At 58.5% G+C, this 25,292-nt stretch overlaps 1 protein-coding gene across 3 annotated transcripts in view; it reads right to left on the minus strand.

The window, feature by feature from the left end:
* Window positions 1–17,831: 17,831 nt before the first annotated feature.
* The window catches only part of PCDH1 (protocadherin 1), a 55,321-nt gene continuing 47,860 nt past the window's right edge, over window positions 17,832–25,292 (minus strand). For 2 of the 3 annotated variants that reach the window (XM_051793771.1, XM_051793774.1), the window contains exon 5: window positions 17,832–18,889. In XM_051793771.1, coding sequence (XP_051649731.1) covers window positions 18,504–18,889 — 386 coding nt within the window. In that variant the 3' untranslated portion in view covers window positions 17,832–18,503. Of the gene's footprint in view, window positions 18,890–20,756; window positions 20,800–25,292 lie in introns of all 3 variants that reach the window. The other variant, XM_051793772.1, reaches the window with a different exon arrangement.

A 25,292-nucleotide genomic window follows, 5' to 3' on the forward strand; every position in this document is an offset into this window, starting at 1 on the left:
GGGAACTCCAGCCAGTGATGGATTAAGCCCAATGTATTTGCTGTTGCAGGTCGGTCTCAGCACTTTTCCCCCATTCCTTAAGTGTTGTTTGCCTTTTCCATTTCCCCCATTTATCATGTGTGACTGATGTGCTCCAGCAGCTCCAGGACCTGCCTGCAGGGTGTGGTTCATTAGGAGAGATTTCACAGAATCACAGAATCACTGAGGTTGGAAAAGAGCTCCAAGACGATCAAGTCCACCCTGTGCCCCATCCCCACCTTGTCCCCCAGCCCAGAGCACTCAGTGCCACAGCCAGGCCTTCCTTGGGCACCTCCAGGGCTGGGCACTCCAACACCTCCCTGGGCAGCCCCTTCCATTGTCCAATCACCATTTTTGTGATGAAATTCCTCCTGATGTCCAACCTGACCCTCCCCTGGTACAGCTGGAGGCCGTTCCCTCTCCTCCTGTCCCTTGTTCCCTGGGAGCAGAGCCCGACCCCCCCCGGCTCCCCCCTCCTGTCAGGGGGTTGCAGAGCCAGAAGGTCCCCCCTGAGCCTCCTTTTCTCCAGGCTGAGCCCCCCCAGCTCCCTCAGCTGCTCCTGCTGCTCCAGCCCCTTCCCAGCTCCGTTCCCTTCCCTGGACACGCTCCAGCCCCTCAGTGTCCTTCTTGCCATGAGGGTCCCAGAACTGACCCCAGGAGTCAAGGTGGGGCCTCAGCAGTGCCCAGCACGAAGGGACAGTCCCTGCCCTGGTCCTGCTGGACACACCAGTGCTGGCACAAGCTGGGTGCCATTGGCCTTCCTGCCCCCCTGGGCACACCCAGGCTCATTTCTCCTCCAATGTAGGGCTGCCTCACCCACTCAGGCAGGGAGGCACCTTCGCTGGGCTGCGATTAATAAACCAGCAACAGACCCTGTATCACCCCCTCCCTCCCTGGGCTGCTGGTGGAGATGTGAGGAGGAAAGGAGGGTATTTTTGGGGTGGCGTGAGGAGAGTCTGACGTATCCTCTCAACAACAGGGCAGCTCCCAGCAAGTCACCTAACAAAAAGCAGGCAAAGAGCAGACAGCAAAGCTACTGGGAGATGTGATGGGATGGGACGTGACGTCCTGGAGACAAGGGGGACAGGGACTGACTTCATCCTGATGGAGGTGGGGAGGAAAGGCAGATGAACTAATGCTGCCAAAGAGGTTAAGGGGAATAAGATGGGTTTTACAAATATACCAGGGGAGTCTCAAATACTGGAGAGAAAGTAGGAGCCATTAATAAATTAGGAAGAAGATTAAATTAATGATGACTCTCAAATGGCTGAACCGCTGTAGAGCCTTCTAAAATCTGCCTTTAACCAAGAAAATAAAAAAAAGAAGAGGAAAGCTAAAGACGGTCCACGGGCAACAAGAAAACAAAGGAAAGCTTGTCAAATTGTCAAATACAATTCTTGAGCAAAGGCAGGGTGAACCCGTGTGGCTGAGCAGGGCTGGGGGCATGGAACAGGGACCAGGGTGGGACTGGCCTTATGAAATAAAGCAGAGCCCGACAATAGAGTTGTTTAAGTTACAGAGAAGCAGGAAATTACCAGAGGATTTGGAAAAAGGAAGTACACCAGCCTTCATGAACAGACAGTGATCCCAGCAGCGATAACTTCACGGCTCCATCTTCAACCCAACAATAGAGGCGGCAGCGAGGGAGACTTCTGGAAAATAACGGAATTGTGGCAGTGTCCCACGGGACTGTGAGGGCAGAGGGGGCCACACACAGCACCCACAGGAGGTTTTACCCCGTGACTTACCCCTGGCACTCCTGCCCTCTCCCCACACAGGGTTTTGTGCCAGTAGTCAGAGCAAAACACAGCCCAGGGAACTGGGGATGAAGGTCTTCCTTCCTTCTTCCCTTGGGAGCTGCCAAATGTGGGAGACTGTGCTATGGTCCTGCTGCTTCTGATGGAGCCACACTGGGCTTCTGGGGCTGGAAATACATTGGGGAATCCAGGTGGTCAGAGGTGACCAGAGAGGAAGGTCCTAACTGGATACAGAGGCAGGAACAGCAATCATAGGTACATCTGCTGGATGGTTCTGGGGTGGAAACCTTGAATTCCACGTCCTCTGGACAAAGGGCCTCATTGCACAGGAATGGGAGAACCATAGAATCACAGGATATCCTGAGCTGGAAGGGACCCACGAGGGATCCAGTCCAGCTCCTGCACAGACACCCCAACAATCCCACCCTGTCCCTTAGAGCGTTGTCCAAACCCTCCTGGAGCTCTGGCAGCCTTGGGGCCGTGCCCACTGCCCTGGGGAGCCTGGGCAGTGCCCAACCAGCCTCTGGGGGAAGAACCTTTGGCTGAGATCCAACCTGAGCCTGCCCTGACACAGCTCCAGCCATTCCCTGGCTGCTGTCCCTGGTCCCCCCAGAGCAGAGATGGAGCTGCCCCTCGTGAGGAAGCTGCAGACCCCAGTGAGGTCTGACCTCAGTCTCCTCTTTTCCAACTGAACAAACCAAGTGACCTCAGCCAAGAGCCCCCAAAACCCTGACCCAGAGGGACAGGACAGATCCCACTCTCCAACTTGCTTTGTCTCTACAGGATCAGGCCAGCCTTGCTGGATCAGCCATGATCCCTCATCTGCACGAGGATTCATGTCATTTTTCATCATTTTTCTCCACAAGTACAAGAAACATTGCTGGATTTAGCCCAGAGCAGGGACTTGGCCCAAATTTTGCAGGGAGAAAGCCCTGCAGCAGTGACTCCTGGGCAGAGCCCTGGGTTTGTCCAGAAGAAGCTCTCCAGTGCCCAGTGCTTGGCTGGGGATGCTGGAACACACGGTGGGCTGTGTCAAGGAGGGGATGCTGCAGCACAAGGGGCACCAACCTGGAGACAGGAATGTCCCACACCTCCTTTTCCTGCCCTGGTGCTTTGCCAGCTCTTTTCTGCAGCACTCACCATGGAGCAGATATCAGAGGGATCTGATGAGGGCACTGAGGACCACCGGGCACACTGGAGGGTCTTGGCTTTGGAGCAGCCTTGGCAAAGAGGGGACAGAGACAAAGGGTGCCTGGTGTACCAGGTGTCCCCAGACACCCTTAGGGACCCTGGGGCAGCACCCTCAGGGACAGCCCATGGAGGTGCAGCAGTGCCACTCTCCCCAGGACTGCCCGGAGTCGTGCTGGCACCAGCATTCCCTGCGTGGATCCGTGTGCCTGGGCACAGCTGGAGGCACTGCTGTCCCGAGGAGATACAGACACAATGGAGAGACACAAGGGAGATGATGAAGGGGCTGAAGGATGGGATTTAGGAGGCAGATTAAATGAACTAAATCTGTCTAGCTCTGCCGATCAATCCCGCAGGCAGGAACCGGATCACTGTCTGTGAGTGCCTGGAGGGTGCAAACACCGAGGGAGATGGGAATTACCTACGGGACTTGGGGGGCCAGAGGGGGAAGGAGAGTGTCAGAGCTGCTGACTCAGCTCTTCCTGCTGTTCCTGACGGGTCTTCAGGGGCAGGGGATGGGACTGAGCCCCAAGCAAACCATGCCTGGACAGTAAAGGAAGCTTCTGGGCCGTGGCAGTCCAGGAGCTCTGCGGAAACTGTGTGTGGGGTGAGGGGAGGGTGATGGAGCAAGGAGAACATGGTGGGATAACGGGGCTGTGCAAGGAGAGCAGTGGGGAGTGGAAGGTGGGATGGAATGGACAAGAAACTGCAAAGACCATTTGCTGTTGTGTCTGTGTTGTTGCTGACCCTGACTTTGGCCCCAGGGGATGCTGCCACCAAGCCTGCATGGAACTGGGCTGAGTCACAGAACCACAGCATATCCTGAGTTGGAAAGGACCAACAGGGATCACCCAGTCCAACTCCTGGCCCTGCACAGACACCCCAACAATCCCACCCTGTCCCTGAGAGCATTGTCCAAACCCTCCTGGAGCTCTGGCAGCCTTGGGGCTGTGCCCACTGCCCTGGGGAGCCTGGGCAGTGCCCAATCAGCCTCTGGGGGAAGAACCTTTTGCTGAGATCCAACCTGAGCCTGCCCTGGCACAGCTCCAGCCATTCCCAGTGTGTCCTGGAGATGTCTGGGCAGCAGCTGTGGTGGGAGAGCCCAGCCCAGAGGAAGGTGGTCCCCCCATGCAGCAGAGCTTACACGGTCCCAGCCACAGGGAGGGAGGTCTTCCAACACCCAAGGATGGAGGTCACCCAAGCCCTTGCCCTCACCAAGAGATCAGCCCTGTGGGTGCTGGGAGGGCTGGTTTTTGGTGCCCTCCTGGCACAGAAGAGCTGTCACTCCCACCAGTGCCTGTCACCAGGCACCTCTCCCAGTGCCATGGACCAGTCCTGCTGCTCTCCATGCCCCCTGCCCTGGCTGCAGAGCAGGCAGGAGCTCTGGCTCACAGGATGGATCACTTTAATGTGCCCCCCCACCATGCCAACCTCCCCCATCAGCCTGGCCTGCTGGTTTATTAGGGCCTCTGGCAGAGCTCTGCCTCGTTCAAGCTCTTTATCTGTTTTCATTTTCTATGCACACCTCTGGGGCACTGCACAGATATAAAATAATCAGAGTGACAGTCCCCAGATAAAGGCCACTTCTGTTAGGAACACACCAAGTTCTCATGTAAAAGCATACAAATGGCAGTTTATTTTCTATCTCAGCACCTTTTTGGGCCTTGCCAGCGTTGAATACCTTGAAAATCCAAGGGAAAATATCCTGGTCAGCTCTTTCCCACCTGTGAAACATGGTGCAGTGCATAAAGTTCAGAGCCAGGAGTGAATAACAGCGACTTTCATTAACTGTCAAGTGAAAGCAGAGGCAGGTTGGAGCCTAATTCCAGTTGGGACCCGTTCAATAGCAAATTAACCTGCCAGTGATCTCCCAGTAGGCTACTGAGCACAGCAGAAGGAATAATTTGAAACTAGGTTTGTGGAGGTAGGTAATATCTTTTTTATTAGATCAGCAGATAATTTGTAGCCAGATATTTATTCAATGAGCCTCTGTGTGCGTGAGGGGCCATCTGCCTCTCCCCCTGCCCTCCCACATCCACGAAAACCTCTCATCCTGCTTGCACAAGGGCAAAACCCGGGCGGGGGGTCCGTGATGGACCTCACCTCTGGGAAGGCAGGACCGGAGATGCCAAGGAGGGCACGGGAGCACTTTTGGGTGCCGACGCTGAGGCCGGGTTATGCAAACCCTCCCGTAGGAGGGGCAGGGACGGGGCGCCGCGGCCGAGGGAACGTCTGTAAAGGGTTTTTCGTTTTCCCCCGGCTGCTGGCAGGGAGAGGCAGGGCCGGCCGGCAGGGAGGCTGCCGGAGGAGCATTACCTCACCAGCGCCGAGCCGCGTTGGCTGCAGCGCCCGAGGAGGAGGAGGAGGAGGAGGAGGAGGAGGAGGATGCTATCTCCTGGCAACCCCCGCGCCTGTCACATCCATCAGCAGCAGCGGCGGCTGCGGCGCGGGACCCATCCCCTCTTCCTGCACCCCCCTCTGCCAGGGGGGTCCCGGGGCCACGCTGGGTGTTAATGAGGTCTCCCATTCCACGTGGCTTCACCCAGCGCCCCACCAGCCCTTGGAATGGGCTTTTGTGATGCTGGGAAAGGCAGCCCCGGTGCTGGGCAGTGACAGGGCTTCCCAGCCAGCAACAGGAGTAAACACAGTGCCGGGAAATCAGAGTAGAGAGAATGGCTCCCGCCCAAAACTGAGCTCCGTGGGGGCCCAGTGGCAGAAGTCCTGTGGTTGTCCCAGCTGGTGGGTCAGGACAACCCCCCTCACCATCCCCACACAGCAGAGGGGCTGCTGTGGCACTGAGGGTCTTTCCCGCAGTGCCAGCTCTGATTTTCTCCATGCTGGGGGCAGAGAGCTGCCAACCTGTGGGCACCCCCTTCCTCCAGGGTCAGGGGTGGCAGCAGCCCAGCAGATCCCTTCTCCATGAAGAGTTGCCATCAGTCTGGGCTGATGGATCCCTCTGGGAGCCTCAGGCACAGCAGCCACTGCCAGCCCATTTCACCCACCTGAGTCCTTTAGAACTGCAGATTTTCACCTTTGGCCCCACAGGGGAGGGAGATGAGGTAAAATATTTGTGCCCTGCTGAGAGATCCAGGCATGTCTTCATCCATTCCCTGTCTTTAGCCAAAGGTGCCTTCCAGAGCATCCCTCCATGCTGTGCCTTCTCCCTGTGTCTCAGAGCCTGAGGTGCACCAGCAGCTCTGTTCTCTTTGGTCTCTGTGGTCTCTGGCTGTGTGGTTCCATCCCAGCCCCTGCTCTGATCTCCCTCCTGTGTGGGGGGTGACTGCAGGTCAACACAGGCAGAGACATCCCTGCAGGAGCAGCACAGACATTGGAATAAGAGGCATTAAAGGCTGTGAATTGGCCTGGGGCTGGCAGCCAGGGCCTCTTCTGGCAACTGGCAAGTTGCCTTCAGTCTCACAGACAGTCCTACAGCACCAGCCTACTCGGGGAATTCCACTACCAGCCTGGAAGGGGAACTGGGATGAGGCACAAGACAGAGCTTTCCCTGCTGGTGGATGTGTGCTGGGATGGACTGGAGGAGGAGCAGAGGGCAAAGCATGAACATCTGAGTGGATCTGCTCCCTGTCACTGGCTCCTGAGCTGCTTTGAGCCATGGGCTTAATGTGCAGCTGATTCAGCAGCATCCACCCCAGTGGGGGGCTGGAGGCACTCGGCACCCCCGGGATGCTCCCGGCAGCTCCCAGGGCAGGGATGGAGATGGAGCAGGAGCTGCAGGAGCTGAGCAGCCACCAGCCACGATGGCCCCACAATTCCTGACCACGCCAGGCTCGTGGGCTCCCTCGGCAGTGGGGGAGAGGAGCCAGGAGGGAGGAAAGCTGCGTGGAGGGGACATGGAAGGGGGAGGGCAGGAGAGGGAGCGGCTGATGAAGAATACAAGAATGTGAGGCAGACAGAGAAACTAATCGAGAGTGATTGAGGGAGAGAAGGAGGATGAGTGAAAGATTGAGACAGAGTGATAAAGGATATGTCAGACAGACAGGAAAACTAATAAAGAATAATAACGGCCCCTGGCCGTGTGCAGCACACGCACCTGCCTGTGGCTGCCTCTGTGAGCACGGGCAGCCCGTGCCCCCCCTGCCCCCGGCCCGGGGGCACACACAGGGACACGTGCACAGCCCCCCTCGGACACACGGCCCCACATGGAGCAGGTCTGACAGCACAGCCCTGCCCGTGTCCCCATGGAGGAGGATGGGGAGTGTGTGTGCAAAACTGGGCACTCCCTGGTGCTGGGCACTGCCCCCCCAGGATGTGCCACAGGAAGAGCACCCTGAGCCCCTCACAGCACCCAGCCCCAGCCCAGCCCAGGGGCAGGATAAGGGTGCTGGGAGGAAGGTTTGCCCTCGAGGTGTTTGTCCTGCTGGGTGGCCCAGACAGGAAATCAGGCCCCACAGGACCTGTCCTACTCTGTTCAACACTTTCCTTCAGTGGACCTGCACATGCCACCTGGGCTCTGCCCATCTTTGGAGCAGGTACATGCACTGGCTGGTCCTGGCATCACTCCTCTGTTTCCGTTCCAGCTTGGGGTGCTGAGGGATGTGGACATTCCCTTGCTGCTCCTCCCTTCTCAGAACCAGCCTCCCTGTGCTTCCCTTGGACACCCTTCCTGGGCCAGGAGAGGAGAGCTCTGGCTGCCCCTCCCTGTGCACAGTGCCATGCTACAGAGCTGTCCCAGAAGGGGCTGTGTGCCACCCTAGCTGGCAGTGCAGGCTCAGCCTCCCACTCCTGTGCTGTCTCTGCTGAGAAGGATTGCTCCTGGAGCATCACACATCTCCTGCCACTGACCTCTGGCTGTGGAAAACTCTCAGAGAGTGTCCAGCTCCAGACGAGGCAGGAACTGGTGGAGTCCAGCTCTGGAGCATGTGGGAATTCTGTGTTTCTGGGTTTGGCCTGGGGAAGTGGGATGGCTGAGATAAGTCTGGTGCCACAGGGATGAGGAAGGGCAGACCTCAGGCTGGCCAGGATCTGGTGACTGATTCTTGGGCACCATGGCTGAGGTGCCCAAGACCTCCTGGGGGTCCTCAGGGACCTGGACTGCCCTGGAGGAAGAGGGATTGGAGGGCTGGAGAAAGGAGGGAGAAAGCTGGATGGGACAGCCCACGGTTTCAGCGTGAGAACTGTGGGATTTGGGGTTTCCTGGTAGCTCCCAGGCAGGGCGAGGATCTCACCCAGCAAGTGCTCACCTTGCCAGGAACGGGGAAAACCAGCGCCCAGAAGGCTCAGCTGGGGCTGGTTTTATTTCACGTTTGTGACCCCTTTGGGGTCTCACCGTGTCCCAAAGGCTGTTTGACAGTCTGGGAAGGGGCCGAGCTCTGCCTCCCGTGTGCTGCCCGTCCTGGCTGGGGCTGAGCTGCCGGAGCAGATTCCAGCATTCCAGCATCCACCGGGCTGGAGGCGGAGCCCTGGAACAGCGGGTGGGATTTTGTCAGCTCTTCATCTCCTTCAAATTTGAGTCATGAGCACAATTCAGCAGGTTTGAGGCTACGGGGAGCTACACTGGGCAGGGGAAAACAGCCTCTCCTTGGCTTTTTGCTCCTTGGAAATGGCCAGTCCTTCCTCACCTCCCTCACCGCCACCAAAGCATTTTGGGGTGCAGATGATGTCAGCAGCATTTGGGGTGAGCTTGTCCACACGGTGAGCGAGCTGTGCCATGGCAGACCTGCTTTTGGCAGCCAGAGAGACCCCGGGAAAGATGCCATCCTTTCCAGCAAGCTTGGAAAGGGCTGGGATGAGTACAGCTTATCCCGGGGCATGGAATGCTGTGCCCTCACAGCCGAGGTCGGGGGTGACTGTTGATATAAATATGACAGGGGTGTGGTGCTGCTGGGCCCCCACACGTGAGGGAGGGATGGCTCTGCTCTCAGGGAGCAATCCCAGGGTGTGGGGTGGGATGGAGAGCACGGGGAAGGTTTTAGCTAAAGGTAGGATAAGGCAGGGAAAGAAGGTTCCACCCCTCCTGACAGTTTCCCACCTCCTCGCTGCCTCCCCTGGCCATCCCTCCCAGGCACACAAACCCTTCCCAGCACTTTGCAGCTCCATCCTTGCTGTCCTGTATCCCTTACAGTCAAATCCCACTGGCACCCAGCCCTCTGCTTCCTTCAAGGCTCTCCTGTGGCCTCACTGTTGTAGCACAGGGGACAGGTGGAAGTGGCTGCTCGAGCAGAGCACATGGGATGCACCCTGAGGGTGACGTGTGTGGGCCTTTGTTATCCATTTCCTAATGATGGACATCCTCTCTTGGCACCCCTCTGCTGTGCTTGGGTAGAAAGCACTGAGTTTTGAGGCTTTCCTCAGCTTTATAAGTGGGTTTTGCATGATTTTGCCTGGGTGCAGGATGTGCCACTGGGCTGTGGTGCCACCAACAACTTGGGATTGGGCACAACAGCCTGTCCTGGTTTCTTCAGATCTGGTTTCTCCAGATGGGGAAACTGAGGCCTGACCTGCTCCCTCTGACTCTCCTGGGAGAGTCCTTCACCTTCTGGGCCAGAAAAGAAGGACTATCCCAGATCTGTGTGGTCTTTGGAGAACCCATTTAAGTCATTCACTTCCAGCTCCCTTTCTAGGTCTGGAAAACAGCCTGTGCTGTGGAACTATTTCATAGGGCAGGAAGAGAAACTGAGGACAAGCCTGGGAGACCAGAAGCAAGACATCTGTGATTCTCCCCTGCTGACTGTGAAGAGGCTCACAGCCCATGTCGGGTGGGTGCAGCTCCTGCCCACAGTCCTGCCAAGGAGCTGCCTGCAGACACCTTCTCCTGCTTCTGCAGCAGCATCCCTGTGTCCTCCCCAAGCTGCAGCAGCCAGGAGAGGGTGACTGGCACTACACCATCAGGTCACCCCCTGCCCATGATGGCCTTGTGTGACAGCCACTGTCAGCTTTGCCTGATTACACAGGATCATAGAATCATGGAATAGTTTGGCTTGGAAGGGACATTAAAGCTCATCCAGCTCCAAAGCCACCTTCCACTAGCCCAGGTTGCTCCAAGCCCCCTCCATCCTGGCCTTGGACACTTCCAGGGACCCAGAGGCAGCCACAGCTTCTCTGGGCAACCTGTGCCAGGGCCTCCCCACCCTCACAGAGAACAATTTCTTCCCAACATCCCATCTAACCCTGTTCTCTGGCAGTGGGAAGCCATTTCCCCTTGTCCTGTCGTTACAAGCCCTTGTCCAAAGTCCCTCTCCAGCTCTCTTGGAGCCCCTGGAATGTGCTCTAAGGTCTCCCTGGAGCCACCTCCTGTCCAGGTTACATCCCCCCTCCAGCTGACAGCCACCTTTGTGCCACCTCCTCATCTCAGCTGTAGAGTTACAAGCCCTGTTGCCCAGGCTCTGTCTCCACGTGTGGCAATGTGAAAACCATCTCTGGTCCATGGTTACACGGTAACACCACAGTGGTTTATGGTGGGATCCTCGGTGTTCTTGCAAAGCTAATTAATCAGTGGACCTGATGGTCCTCCAGGCCCTTCCCACACTGCCCATAAAGACAAACAGGGTCTCCAGAGCATCCCTGCAGCACTGGAGCTGTGAGAAAGCTGCTGCAAAGAGAGAACTGAGGAGGGGTTTGGTTTCCATCCTCACATTTCAAACCTTTTTAAAGCCTTTTGAAAAAACTTCCTCTCTCCAGAGTCAAAGTTGGTAACCTTGCAATTTGGGGCTGTTTCCCAGGTGAAGGTGGGACTCAGCCGTGTCCTGCAGCAGCAGCTGGGTGTCCATAAGGAGCTCAGAGTGCAGAGGTGGGCTGGGGTGGCTGAGCTGTCTGATGCACCACATCTGTTGATTTGGAGGAGCACAGGACAGTGAGGTTTATAGAGCTGCCTTCCCTGAGCAGTGTGGGTGCTGAGATACCTGCTGATTGGCACCCACCCTGGGCTGATGGACAGGTGGGGGGAGAGCTGGGCTCCAGGAGGGAGGGCAGGCTCACTTCCCTCCCTGCTGGAGCAGAGCAGAGTGTGGCTCCCGTTCCTGCTAATCCCATTAGGCCTGTTTGCACTAAACCTCCCTCGGCCAGAGAGTGTCTGGCTTTGTGTGGGCCAGGCTCAGCTCAGGCCAGGGGCAGGTGGGGGACAGGAGCAGGGTCCAACCAGCTGTGCCTCCTCCTGTGGTTCCAAAGTGATGCCAGGCTGTGCTGGAGGGTCACAGCGGGCCAAGGGGGGCTTGTGGCACTGCAGAGGGGCTGGGAACTGGGCTAGGAGGGGATGGGGCAGCAGTGTGGGGCGAAAGCTGCTTGGGGGAAACTGAGAGACTCTGCCTGTCCGGGGTGATGGCAGTTCCCTGCTGGCAGAGGGAGGGAGAGCTCCTGCTCTCAGATTAGCTGCTGTGAGCAGCACCCCGGCCTCCTCTCTACCAATCTGCCTATGGGAATAAACCCAGCTGTGTATTCTGCTGGGGTTTCAGCTCGAGAGCCCCCCAGAGAGGGGGCTGGGCTTGCTCTAAATCTCCTAATCCCCTTCATCATACTGCCAGACAGGCAGAGACACCAAGCAAACTGCCTGGGGCCGGGCCCCCCCTGCCTCCCCCGAGCTGCTTGCAAATCCCAATCATCCTGGGGGTGATTACAGGGGCTTCTCCTGTAGCACAACATCCAATCTCCCCCAGAGGCCACCACAACATATGCAGGGCCAGGCTCCGTGGCCACCGCGGGCTCGTCTCCCGCTCATCCTATTAACGGGAGGGACCGGCGGGGCCACCTCCCACAGCCCGGGGCCAGCCGGGGAAGGAGGGAGCAACTCCTTCGTGCCCCGCTCCTCCGGCACGGTGGGCTCTGTTCCTCGCTCTGATTTGGTTATGGAAGCCCCTCACTGCCCTCTCCGTGGCCAGCCCTGCTCTCGGGGTCTGCAGCTGCCTGCAAGGCATCGAGGCATAAAACACATCCCCTGCCTGGAGAGGTGGTGTCAGCTTTTAAATTCTTTTGGAACTCCTACCCCAAGCTCCAAGGCTGGCACAGCAGTGGCCCAGTGCCCTACTCCCATGCCAGGAGGGCATCTGTGGCCACCATCCCTGTGCCATCCCACTGCTCAGCCACCACTCCAGCCAGCTCTGGGCAGAGCTCTGCTGGCTTACTCTGTCCTCCCACCAAACCTCCTTGGCCCAGGAGCCTTCTCAGGATCCTTTTATTTCTTTAAAGGTTCAGTGAAAACAGATCAGGCAGTTCTGAGATTCCCACCTGGTTCCCTGGTTCCAGCTTGCAGAGATGCCCATTGCTCTGGCAGTGAGGAACTTGGAGAAGGAAACACGTGAGCACAGATGGGGAGGGTGGGGAGGCCCTGGCACAGGTTGCCCAGAGGAGCTGTGGCTGCCCCTGGATCCCTGGGAGTGTCCAAGGCCAGGTTGGACGGGGCTTGGAGCAACCTGGGCTAGTGGAAGGTGTCTCTGCCCATGGCAGGGGGTGGAACTGGATGATCTTCAAGATGCCTTCCATCCCAAACCATTCTGGGATTCTATGGTTATTGCCAACAGTGTTTTAAAACTTCATGGTGCTTATTATGGAGCAAAGTCATGCTGGGAAAACCCTCAGGAAAGTCATCCTCTGTGAGGATGATGGTGCTGCTGCACCTGGTCACTTCTGGTTTGAGCCAGGGAGAGATCCCAAACCTCATCCCCTTTGCCATGCAAGAACTGAAGCTGAATCTGCCAGAGCTGTGCAGGCAGCTGGACAGCTGAGGCTGCAAGGTCAGGCCCTCAGGAGACACGAGAATTAAATTTTCCATCAAAATGGATGTCCCTGGCCTGGCACATTCCCAGTTCCTGCTGTAAGCTGAGGACCCAATTAAACCAGAGGTACTTGTTAAACCCAGGTCAGAACAAAGCTTATGCACAAGTGGTTCCTTGCCCAGCCCCCCTCCCATCACACACCATCCCCACTGGGCAGCCATTCAGCCCATGACCCCTCTTTGCAGATGTCCCCACCCCAGGGGAGGCCACCAAAGGGTGGGCAGGAGGAGCAGCTTCCATGTCCTCCACCTTCAGCTAGGAATGATTCCCAAATCTCCAGGGATCAGTGGGCTCAGCGGGGGCACCAAGGCCTCGTCACCCCACTGCATTTCAGCTGCTCGTGGAGCCCAGGCAGGTGGGACAGTCCTGGGGTGGAGGATCCCCTTCCACATCCACCTGCAGGGCTCAGTGGGCACCAGAACCCATCCCAAGGCCAGTGCTGCCCGGGAAGCCCCTGTGTCCAAGCCCCTGTGTCCAAGCCCCAAGCTGCATCCTCCTCCTCCTCCTCCTCCTTCTCCGCATCCTTGAGGCCCTTTCCCACCCCGTAATTGATGTGTGCTGCCATGGAAACCAGAGGGTTTCCAGCCCAGCACAGAGCTGGCTGCATGGGAGGCTCAGGGCTGTGCTGGAGGAGCGGGAAGGCTTGATGTGCTGGGGTGGGGTGAGGGGAGAGCAGTGGAATAGGAGAGGAGAGGCAAGGAGGGAATGGGTGGGATGGGCAGGGAAAGGTACAGCAGAGAGGGGACGGAGGCACGGATGGGGACATGGAGAGGGGGCACATCCTGGGATAAATGGGGAGGAGGAGGGAGCATGAGGAGCAACTGTAGGGCATGGCACAAGGCCAGGAATGTTCAGGAGGGACAGGGAGATCCTGGGACTGTGTCTTTGCTTAGGAAGACACCATTTGGTGGTCTCTCCTGAAGGCAGGTGGGTGCTGACAGCTCTGACCTGCCCCTCTGTGGGAGCCTGGCACCATCCTCAACATGTGCATCCTCTTTCCCTGGGATGGGGCACCAGCAGGCAGCAAAGGCTGCTCGGTTCCCCAGGATCCCTGGAGACACATCCCTGCCCAGCTGGAGTGTGCCTGCCCTGAGGGGCAGCTGAGAGCCCCCACCCCTCACCCAGGAGCAGTGATCCCTCGGGAGTGGGGGCATCAGTCCCACTCTTCATGGCCCAGAGGAGAGCCTGGGAAGAAGGCAATGGTAGAAAGGGAGTCTCTACATAGAGGAGGGGAGGATGGGCTACATCTTCATGTGGGAACTCTTCCTTCCTTCCCAGGGACACTTGCTGGGGTCTTCCAAGCTTGGGGTGAGTCTTGCCTTTGCCTGGTGGCACAACCAGAGGAGTCCAGTGCCCACAGCTCAGTAGAGAGAGGTGCAGTGCTGTGTGTGAGCCCAGCACCCACTAACGAGAGCAGCAACTCTACCCTGAGCCAAGAACCCCCCCTGTACAGCTCCTGATCCTGCCTAGTCCTGTGGGGAGGCAACCAGGGAAACACCACAACCATGGCTCAGAGAGCTCCCTGCAGCTGTGGTGGGAAGCAGCCACAAATGTGCTCTACTTTGAAGTGGCCCAGCTGTTTCCAAAGGGTCCAAAGTACCTAAAAACCATCAGCCACGCTTGGTAAAGGAGATGGTGAAACGGTGGGAAATGGATCAGGGCTCCAAGGAGCAGTGATGGAGGTTGGAGGGAATCTGGAGCACTTGATGTGACTGCCCATGGTTCCCACCTTAGCTGGTGACAGGTGCAGGCAGCCTCGGGACTGAAGATGTCTGTTCATTGAAACATTTTGGTTTTAAATCATAGAATAGCTTGGGGTGGAAGGGATGTGAAAGCTCATTTCATTCCACCCCCTGCCATGGGCAGGGACACCTTCCACTAGTCCAGGCTGTCCAAGTCCCATCCAACCTGGCCTTAAAGGAGACTGGTTTGTGGCAAACTGCTTGGGGGGGTTATTTTATTCATATCTGTGCAGAAATATCCTTAAACTGGAAAAAACAGTGGGGAGACAAGAGCAGCCACCCCAGAGCTCTGTGCACCTGGGGGAAGGCAGGTAAATCCAAGGCTCTCCAGAGCCTCCGTGTAAGGATGTGACAGGGGAAGAACCAGCCAGGCACAGGCAGCCGGGTTTTCACACTTTTATTGTAAAGCTTTAGGAAGGGCTAATTACAATGGAGTTGGTCATCTGACAGCTCAGCAAACAAACAGAACAGGAGAGAGAACGGAAAGGGGATCACGACGGTGTCATGCTCACTGCTCCGAACAGAAAGAGTTTACAAGGGAATCAATTGTGCTCACAGCGCCCGGGGAAAACCAAGCCCAAGGCCCAAAGCCTTCCCCGCACAGGGAAATGCATCACACATTGAGAGCAATACAACCTTAGCAAGAGGCGTCGCCTTAGACATAGGTCACCATCTGAAAAATAGTTGGGTACTTTTACTCTGCCGTAGGATTTCTCCTTTAGAAAAGCTACACCTGCATGTACATAAAACTGTACAAAAAACAAGGCATCACAAGCAAGGAAATGAAATCTCGTATAAATAGAACCAACACTGAAGAGCTACAAAGGGGTCGCTTAGATCCTTCCCACGCAGCCCGCCTGCTCCCTGGCTCCCACCTTTGGTTTTACCCCTGGCTTGTCCTAGTGCAGTGTGAGATACAGTGAACCCTCCTCAGAGGTGTCCAACCCCCTCCTCTTCCCTGTGCTTGTCTAGACTGGAGCCCGTGGGGAGCTTCCCCCTCCCCACGTGCACAGAGGCTTTATCCTTCTGGCTTATAATTGTGCAAATGAGCTTCTTTCCGACAGACAGCACCTCTTCTTCTCCCTCCCCCAGGACTGATCCCCAGTGACACTGTCAACTTCACCCCGGGACAAATCCCCAGCACCCCCTCTCCCAGGGCCTTCTCCTCCCCAGGGCCCCATCCCTGCTGCGCCCCACAGAGCCTCCTACCCCTCTGGCACCCCACTGAGGACCCAGTGCCACTGCCCTCTCTGTTCTTCCCCACACACCCACCCTCCCCTCCATGCTCCCCCCAGCCCCTCTCCACCCCCCAGCCCCCCGTGCCCTCTCCCCACTGTGCTGCCCTCCAAACCCCCAGCCCCACCATCCCTCTGTGCACCCCCCACGAGACTTATCCCCCCCAACCCTCCCTCCCCGTGGCACCCATGCCCACACCCACCCCTCGGGGACCCCCTCTGCACTCCCCCCTCGCGTCGTGCTCGCACTGAGGACATTGCCATGTGCTCCAGGAGACAAGGACAGCACCTCCAGCCGCGGGGCTTCCAACCTCAGGGGCCCTCTGGAGACCCCGGGCCCGAGGCAGGGAGCCCACCCGCAGCTGAGGGGCCAGGATAAGGTCGGTCTTGGACAAGCACCCCTCGGATGGGGCCACACCGCTGTCCCAGGGGGTCCCCACGAGGGGCACTGGACACTGCCACTGCCTGAGCCCAGGGGAGGCGTGAGCAGCCGGGTTGGCAGCGGGGTCAGAGATCCTGGCCAGCGCGGCCAAATTGCACATTCTGCCCAGTTTGGCCCTGAAACTACAGAGCTACAATAAAAACAAGTTCAGGAGCGGGACCTGCTCAGGCAGCCAGACCAGGGGAACGCGGGCCCCCCGCGGGCGAGGGGAGAGCAGGGATGCCCGGACGGGCGGGCTGGTCCACCGGGAGCATCGCGCCCGACGGGAGGGACGCCCGGCCGGTGGGCGGGAGCAGCAGGAGGCCGGGAGGAGGGTCCTGCCTCCTCCGGGGGCACCCCGGGTGCCGGGGCCGCGGGCGGTGCGTGGCACGGTGCCGCTCGGGGAAGGCAGGGCCGGGGCACGAGGGAACGGGGGCGAACAGGCGCCTTCTGCCGCCCTTCCTTTGCCACCCGGGCTCGGCTCGCACCGTGTCCCCTCCGGCCAGCGGGAGCCGCACCCGCGAGCTGGCCGCGTCCTGCCACCGCGGAGGGAGAGGAGCTGCTCAGAGAAGGATGCTGGAGGGAGGGAGGAGGCTGGGCAAGGGGGGCCCGGCGCGCTGCACCCCGACAGGCACTACAGCTATGGCAGGGCAGTCCCTGAGCCGCAGCCCCGGGGGTGTCCCTGTGCCGGCGGAGCCCCGCGGTGACGGACCGCGCGGTCCGAGGATGAGCCACCACGGGGGGAACCATCCCGCAGTTACCGCTGGCCCCGCTCCCTAAGGAAGATGCCAGAGATGAAGACGCGCGAGTACGGGAAGAACTACGGTGCAGCACAGCCCCTCCCCGCGCCCCGGCGGGGGAGGGCCGGGAAGGGCTACCCGGGAATGAGGCGCGAGTCGCCCGGACCCCTCCTGCCAGGGGGGCACGTGGAGCCCCCAAAAACAGGACCCCTCAGCTCCCAAGGGAGTAGAGAGAGTGCCCAGGCGGCCCCTCTGGGGAGTCCCTGGAGGGGCAGGGGGTCCTCTCCCCGCTGCCCACGCAGGGTTGCCCTGGCTGGGTGCCCTGCAAGGGAGCTGAGGATGCCAGGGCAGCGGGGACCTGCCAGGGAGACCGGTGGACCTTTGACAATGGAAGAGAAAGCTGGACCCCCTGAGAGTGGCCCCGTGGCCTAAGGGCAGCGGAGTCCAGTGGGCAGGGGCTCGGTGGCCCCCGGTGTGACCCTGAGACAAAGCTCCTCCTCACAAAGGCAATGGTGGCTTTACAGGCGGGTGGGACGGAGGTCCAGGGCATGGCACAGCCGCCTCACGGGCATCCCCTGCCCCGGGGAGGCACGAGGGGATGGGCTGAGACACCACAGCCGGTGACGGCCTCCCTGCCAGCAGAGTGGGACTGAGGGCTTCTCCGGACCCAGCCGGTCCCTGCACTGGGACATCCCCTCCCCGGACCCAGCCGGTCCCTTCACTGGGGGCTTCCCCATCCCTCCTCCACCCGCCAGGCGCCCGGCCACCACCAGGGAACCCCCCATCCCCCAAAAGCAGACCCCACCTATGGCACCGGGCAGTCCCTAAGGACCCTGCAGCTTGTGGGCACAGTGACAACGTTCAGAAAGAGATCCAGGCTGAAAAATAGCAAAGTCCCTACAGTCCAGCAGGGATGCTGCCCCTCTCCTCCAGCTCCCCAGCTGTTGTTTCAGGGACTGGTCACATCTCTATTTACAATATAGAACATGAGTGCGGGCCGGACGCTGCGCTCCCAGGGGCTCTTCCACGCAGCAAACCATTCCAAGCTGGAACTTGCTCCCTGTGGTTTGTTTTTCTTTTTCCTTTTCTTTTTTTTTTTTGTTTGTTTTTGTTTTGTTTTTTCCTCTTTTTTTTTTTTTTTATGTGTGTTTTGTTTGTTTGTTTGTTTCTGTTTAAACGTCTTTTTTTTTTTGTTTCAAGGACAATAAAAAGTTTCGATCAGGCAGGACTCGAATGTCATTCCTAAGTATTTACAGGAGTCTACAGCAAAGAGACAGGCAGCTCGCTCCCCGTGTGCGGGGACACCCCTCGTCCTATGCCCCAGGAACTCCACCAGCTCTGCACGGACCTTTGGTACGTAAGCCCTTCTCCCCAGCCGTGCCCTCCGCACCAGGAGCCTGCCCAGCCCTCCCCGGCGACGCAGCAGTTCGGAGACATGCACCCGCAAGTGCTCGGGAATCGGGTTTCGGATGCTTTTCAGCCTTCCCACCCACCCCCAGCCCCGGGAAACAGCGGGTCAAAAAGGCGCTCCTCGCATCCCTGCCTCGCCCCGCCCTGCTCTCTGCAGAGCCCACTGCCTGGAGGACCGGCCGGAGCCGTAAAGCATCGAAGGTTTAAAACGTTCCTCTGGGCACTGGCCTCAGAAGCGCGGCTGCTCCCTGCCCCTCACGCCCAGCCTCACAGGTAGATCTCCCTCTTGGTGGTCTGCGCCGAGGGGGTGGTGGCTGGCTGGAAGTCCGAGGTCTGGGTGAGAGGAATTTCCTCCATGGGAGAGTCCTTGCAGGGCTCATGGCTACTATTGGAGAAGGCACTGTACGTGGGGAGCAGGCGGAGGTTGGCCATTTTGGTGCTGCGCTCTTCCGAGAGTCTGGGGCTGCCATTCCCGACTTGCTCTTGACTCCCTCTGTCTTGGTAAGGCACAAAAGTGGAGAGTTTGAGGGCGTTCTTGGGCCTGCGGCTGGGGGAGGACTGGCCGGGCATCCAGCAGGTGTCGGAGTGGCCGAACTCCGTGCACTCCCGGGTGCAGGTCCCAGTCATGGCTACGTCGGGCAGAGGCCGGAGATCTGCGGGGAGGGAAGGGAGAGCAGCGTTACACACCCGGGGGGGCAGGACGGGGCACGGGGATGAGCAGCAGAGACTGGGGGTCTCCGTCCTGCCCTCACCCTCCAGCGGTGGGAGGGAACGGCTGGACCCACAGACACCCACGGAGCTGGACCCATGGACACCCCGGGAGTGAGGCAGAGCTGGGAGGGGAACCCAAGGCTCCCATCCAAGGTCACAGCTCCAGCTCCCCCTGGACAAAGGACCGCCCTGCAGCAGGTCCATGCAGAGAAGTGGGGGGCAGAGCGCTGGGCAGAGCTCACCAAGCCCACCCCCTTGGAGACAAGGATGGCACAGGAGGTGCTCCACAGCCTGGATTTGCACAGCAGGGGACACGCTGCCCCCAGACCTGTGATCCCACAGCTGTGGGCACCACCTGGACCCTGCAAGGCTCCAGGAACTCCCTTGGTCCAGCACCTTTGGGCACCACCAGTGGCTTCACCATGCAGAGATGGAACTGCCCTAAACACAGCCCAGCTCTTCACCACCCTGAGGCACAACCGTGTTTCCTGAGCAGGATCCTTGGGCAGCCCTGCCCTGCTCACATCAGTCATGGCAGCCCACCTGCCAGCCTCCCCAGGCACCCATCAGCAGGAGCCACAAGCCCAGCCAGAAGTCCTCAGGCATCTTCTGGTCTCCTGCGGGGTCTGAAATCCCTGAGCGCAGCAAAGCACACCTGGGCAAAACCATGTCCAGCCCCAGAGAGGCTGGACCTGCTGTGAGACCCTGTCCCCAAGCCTCTCTGTGCACCAAACACCTGCCCCTGGGGGAGCCTGGTATGTGAGGGCACCAGCAGCCCCCTGCTCCTGGCACACACAGGACACTGACCACCAGTTACACCAGTTCATGGTGTGGTGTCCTCCCATACCAGCCACCCCCTACCCCAGGCACTACAAGGTCTTCTCGAGCCTTGGCCATGTGTCCCTGACACAAGGAGTACCTGTCACAAGTTTTCAGAAGCCAAAACTTGGCATTTCCATCCAGAAGTGTGTCCCTCCAAGAGCCATCCCAGACAGAAGCCATTCCTTGACTTCTCTCCCCATCTGGGACACAACACAGTGCCCTGCTGCTGCCTGGGACCCATCACTGCCTGCTACCACAAGCACCTGTGGGCACATCAAGCCTGGTGCTGATGCTGGAGTGAAAGGGGGGGACTCTTTGTGACCTTGAGACTTGCAGATGTCCCTTGTGGTTCCCAGAAGTCCTGTCCACCTCTCCACCCAGGAGTTCACTACCTCACTGATAAAGACTGACAGAGGGAGCTGCTGAGGAGCTCTGGGACCTGAGGCACACAGGGCATCCCCCTTCCCACCAGACACACACTGGTACACACAGTTCCCTTCTCCTAAAAAAGAGACAGATCCAGTGGCACTGCCTCAGCCCTGGGAAGAAGGAAACCAGAGCACCGTGCTGGGAGTTCTGCCCTTGTCAACACTCCCTCCTGCCTCCAGTTTGGGACCTTCAGACACAGATGTCCCCATGTCACCCTGGCACAGCTTTCACACACAGGCAACCCCGGGATTCAGGGAAGGACTCTGCAGGAGAAGGCTCCACACAATGCTGGGAATGCTTGACAAGGGTTACAAGTGACAGGGGAATGGAAGAAGGGGCAAAGTTAGCAGCAAACCAGGGTGTGAGCATATCTTGCCCTAAAACAGCCCCCAGCGACTGCATCCCAAATTCTCAGCTCCTCTGGGGGCTGAGGCACCCCAGATGTTTCCCCTGGTTCCTGCAGGGGCTCTGGCCCCCGTGCTGGGAGCCGCCTCCTGTATCCCATGCCCTGGCACACCCGGGAGCTGTGATATCCTGGCAGAAGCCACGGGGACATACCTCAGCGCAGACCCCCTTCACAGCCTGCTCCGCTCAGGGGACTCTAATGAGGAGCAGAAAAAGGACGAGAGGGTCACATCAGTGCACAGCCCCCACCTCCACACCCCCCACAGGATCCTCCTGGACCCCTGACCCTCTGCCAGCCCGAGTCCCAGAGCATCCCCCTGGTCCCCGCTGCCTTCAGGAGTCCCTCGGCCTCTCCCGGCCCTGCTCCAGCCTCCTTGAGGCTGCTGGGCCACCGCTGCTCATCGCTCACTAGTTTCTCCAGCCTTATCCCAAGCCTTCCTGGAGCCCACTGGCCTCACACGTGACCCTGAGGCAGAGCTTGGAGCCACCTGGCTCGTGGCACCCCAAGTCCAGGCGTGCAGAGGGGCCGTGCATCCCCCCACAACACACAGGCACGGGCACACCACCAGCGGGACAGCGACCTGAGCACAGGGGACAGCCAGGCTCACACTGCGGGGACAGAAGCAGGAGCTCAAAGCATCTCAGGGGACGAGGCACTGGCACGGGGCAGCACGAGAGCAGAGCTTGGAGGGCATATTTGTGGGGTCATCTTCGGGGCTGGCCACCGACCAAGTGTCCTATTTCCCGCGGAGCTGCCTCGGTTCTCTCTCCTGGCTGCAGCTGGAAAGCAAGAGGTGACACCAGAGGCACGACAGCTTGGTTTTCATCTCTGCTCTGTGCAAGTCAAAGCAGAGAACAGAGCTTGAGCCCAGGATGATCCATCAGGTCTTCCTCTCAGGACAACACAGCATCTTGGTCACTTTGAGGTCACGTTATGTTGTTCTCCACCTCTGTCCGAGAGGAAATGTTGCCATCTCTTTCTCACCAGCTTTCCTACTGGACATCATTTCCTCCTCCAGCAATGCCTTGGGCTCCAAGGGCAGGCAGTGGATGGGTGCCATCCCTTCTTCCTCGGGCACAAGGTGCTTTGCTGAGCCCACAAAAGGGACTGGCAGGACCAAAATCAAACCCACCTCTGCAGTGAACAAAGCCCTGGCGATTTCCTCATGCCAGCGGCAGCTTGGAAATGGCAGGATCAAGCAGGAACGCTGTGTTCAGGGCCTTTTATTCTGGTTTTCTCATTGTTTGTTGTTGGCACTAAAGCCTTTTTCCAGTGTTGTCCCCTCGTTTGCAGTGGGATGTTGGCACTGGAGCTGCTGGAGGGAGGATTATGTGCCATGAGCTCTGCTTTGAGAGCCCGGGAACGGGGCAGGGTGTAATTCCTGAATAGCTGTGATTTAGGGCAAACACGACCCTATGGCCTAATTCTCAGCACATGCTGGTGCTTCAGACTCTGATGTGCCACCGCACGTAGGCAGGAATCTTTCTTTGGTGGAAATTTTACCCACAAAATGCTGACCTTGGATGCCCTGTGGGGTGGTAAGGTGCCCACATCACCCTACAAAGGGTACTCGGGATTTCAGATCCCTTCTCCACCCCAGAAATGCGGTTTTGTGCCTCTGGACCCCTGAAATCTGTCAGAGTTCCCAGATGATGAAGAGGATGGCCGTGCCCTCTCCAGCATCACAGCATCCTGGCTGCTCAGAGCGAAGCTGTGCCCGTGCAGTCTCCGTGTTTTCCTGAGCTTTGCCAGCTCCCAGGGCTGGCCCATCCTGTGTTATCCTCATTCCAAGTCAGAAGGCTGCACTCCTCAGCCAGGAGGGCTGTGGGATTGGCTGGGCATCCTCACAGCCTTCTGGCTCCCCCCTTCCTACAGCTTTGCGTTGCTCTGACATCCATCCCCTTGTCAGGTGCCTCCCAGAGCTCTCCTCAGCACATTGCTTAGGGATGAATCCAGGGTAGGAAAAGTGGGATACCCTTGATTTCTGCAGATGAAAAGGGGGCACAGCTGGGGTTTTACACCAGGATGCACCCTGGGCCCTCTCTCCCTGGCTGGAGGAGGGGAGGCTCTCTGGAGCCGTGGCACTGCTCTCATGGCTGTTCCCACCTCCTGCCATCCAGGGCACCTCTGCTCTTTGTGAAGGAGACTGTGCCAGGCTGGTTCCTCCGGGAAGAGGCACATATTGGTGCTGCTGCTAATTATTCCTCTCTCTCTATCCCCACCCAGGGCAGGAACACATCCTGTTGCAGCCATTTGCAAGGGCTCCTCTGGTGACATTATTGCTCTTCGTGGGGGATTGCAGCAGTACCCTGGAGCACTGTGAGGGATGAGACAAAAGCAGGCGCTTCCCTCTCCTGCAGGAGCCCTGCAGAGGTTCCCTTGCCCACTCCAAGCCAGGTGGCTTCAAGCAGAGGCTGAGAGCCAGCCCCAAGCACAGTTTTTATGCCACCATCTGCAACCATCCACAGCCTGGTTTGGTTCTCCCTTGTCTTCAGACATCAGCACTGTCCAGGGGAGCAGGATTGATGCAGCACAGGAGGCCAGACCTTGCAGGTGAGGGAATGTGGTGGAGCAGCTCTGGGAGGGGAGGCAGTGGGGCTGTGACAGAGCAGAGCAAGACAGAGGATGCAGAGAAGCCTGGAGAGAGGAGGAGGAGGGAAGCATAGCATGCTAGGAGGGACTGGAGAGGTTTGGTGGCATGGAGAAATGGGGGATATGAGTGTGGGGAGAGCAGCTCAGAGGCAAAGCAGGATGTTTTCCCAAAGCATTAGATCAGAAAGTCTCACCTTCCCTACCTGGGGAGAACATCAGCCACTAATTTTAACCAGCTACCCCACAAGCAGAGCCCAAAAACCCTGTACCTCTGCTACCCGGGCAGATAGAGGGATGGAGGGTGGCCCAGAGCACAAACTGAGGTGCAAGGTGTCCCTTTCAAATGTCCAAGGGGTCCCTTTCAAATATCCAAGGGGTCCCTTTCAAAGGTCTTTCTCCCAGCCAGGGAAGGATGCAGTGTTTCCAGTAGAGGCAGCTTTGCCACCTCATTGTCCTGCTGTGGACACCTGGAAACACCCCTTCTCCCTCTTGGAGCCCTCAGGGCTCTGCAGACCACCCTGGGCCATCCCCTATGGTGGTGCCTCCCCCGACATCCCACCCCAGCAGCGCTGTCCTCCCTCCCTGTGCCCTGGGAACAGCCTCCCTGATGCCGCCCTTTCCAGCAACTCCCTTCCCACAGCACAGCTCCCGGGAGCGGGCACCATTCCCTGCTCCCCTTCCCGGTGTCCCTACTCCCTGTTCTCCCGTGCCATCGCTCCCTCCGGGCTCCCCGGAGCGCCGCTCCCCACGGGCCCCACTGCTGACGGATCCCGCTCTCCGGTGCAAACATTCCCTACAGGTGCCACTCCCCCGCGGCGCCACTCCCCACAGGTGTCCCCCACAGGTGTCCCCCCCGGGTGCTGTCCCCCCCTCCGTGCCCACCCGAGGTGCCCCTCTCCCGTGGTGCCGCTCCCCACGGCGCATTCCCGGGAAGCGCCGTTCCCCGCGGTGCTGCTGCCTACAGGTGCTGCTCCCCCACGGTGCCACCTGCTCCAGGTGCCACGTTCTGAGCTGCTGCTCCCTCCAGGTATCGCCTCCCCCCGCTGCTGTGTGCCCCGCAGGCGCTGCTGCTCCGGTGCCATTTCCTCCAGGTGCCATGTTTTACAGCGCTGCTCCCTCCAGATACCACTCCCCTGCCGAGCTGCTTCCTCCAGGCGCCACTGCTGCTGCTCTGCTCCCTCCTCTTCCTCCAGGCACCACTGCTGCTGCTCTGCTCCCTCCTCCCTACACCTCAGTGCTGGATAGTGTGTCCCAACATCCCATTTCCTTACACCAGCAGCCCCATTGCTATCCTACCCTACCCTACCCTACCCTACCCTACCCTACCCTACCCTACCCTACCCTACCCTACCCTACCCTACCCTATTCTACCCTATTCTATCCTATCCTATCCTATCCTACCCTATCCTATCCTACATTTTATCCTATCCTATCCTACCTTCTATCCTATCCTATCCTATTCTACCTTCTATCCTATCCTACCCTATCCTATCCTACCCTATCCTATCCTATCCTATCCTATCCTATCCTACCCTATCCTATCCTATCCTACATTTTATCCTATCCTATCCTACATTTTATCCTATCCTATCCTATCCTATCCTATTCTACCTTCTATCCTATCCTATCCTATCCTATCCTATCCTATCCTATCCTATCCGATCCTATTCTACCTTCTATCCTATCCTATTCTACCTTCTATCCTATCCTATCCTATCCCATCCTAATCTTATCCTACCCCATCTTATCCTATCCCATTCTGTCCTTCATGCCTGTGCATCCCAACACTGCTGGAATAACTGTCCTGCATTATCCCACCCCTTTATTTAGCCCTCTCTGTGCCAGACCCAGTAGCCTGGAGGAGCCCCCTCGACACTGGCACCAGGAGATGCTCACCAGCCCATCCCCACGTGGCTCAGCTTCCTCTGGGGAACAGGAGCCCAGTGGCTCCTTCCCAACACATCTTCCCCTTTCGAGTGCTCTCGGGAGAGGGAGGCTGTGCTGGAGGGGGCTGTGGGGCCGTGACCTCCTTTGCAAAGCTCAGACACCTCCTTCAGGGTCCCCACATGATCTGGGCACAGTCAGTGTGTTATCCC

Source organism: Manacus candei, unplaced genomic scaffold, assembly GCF_025592945.1.
Source record: "Manacus candei isolate 608988 ecotype Guabito, Panama unplaced genomic scaffold, ASM2559294v1 h1tg000037l, whole genome shotgun sequence".
NCBI classification, from domain to species: Eukaryota; Metazoa; Chordata; class Aves; order Passeriformes; family Pipridae; genus Manacus; species Manacus candei.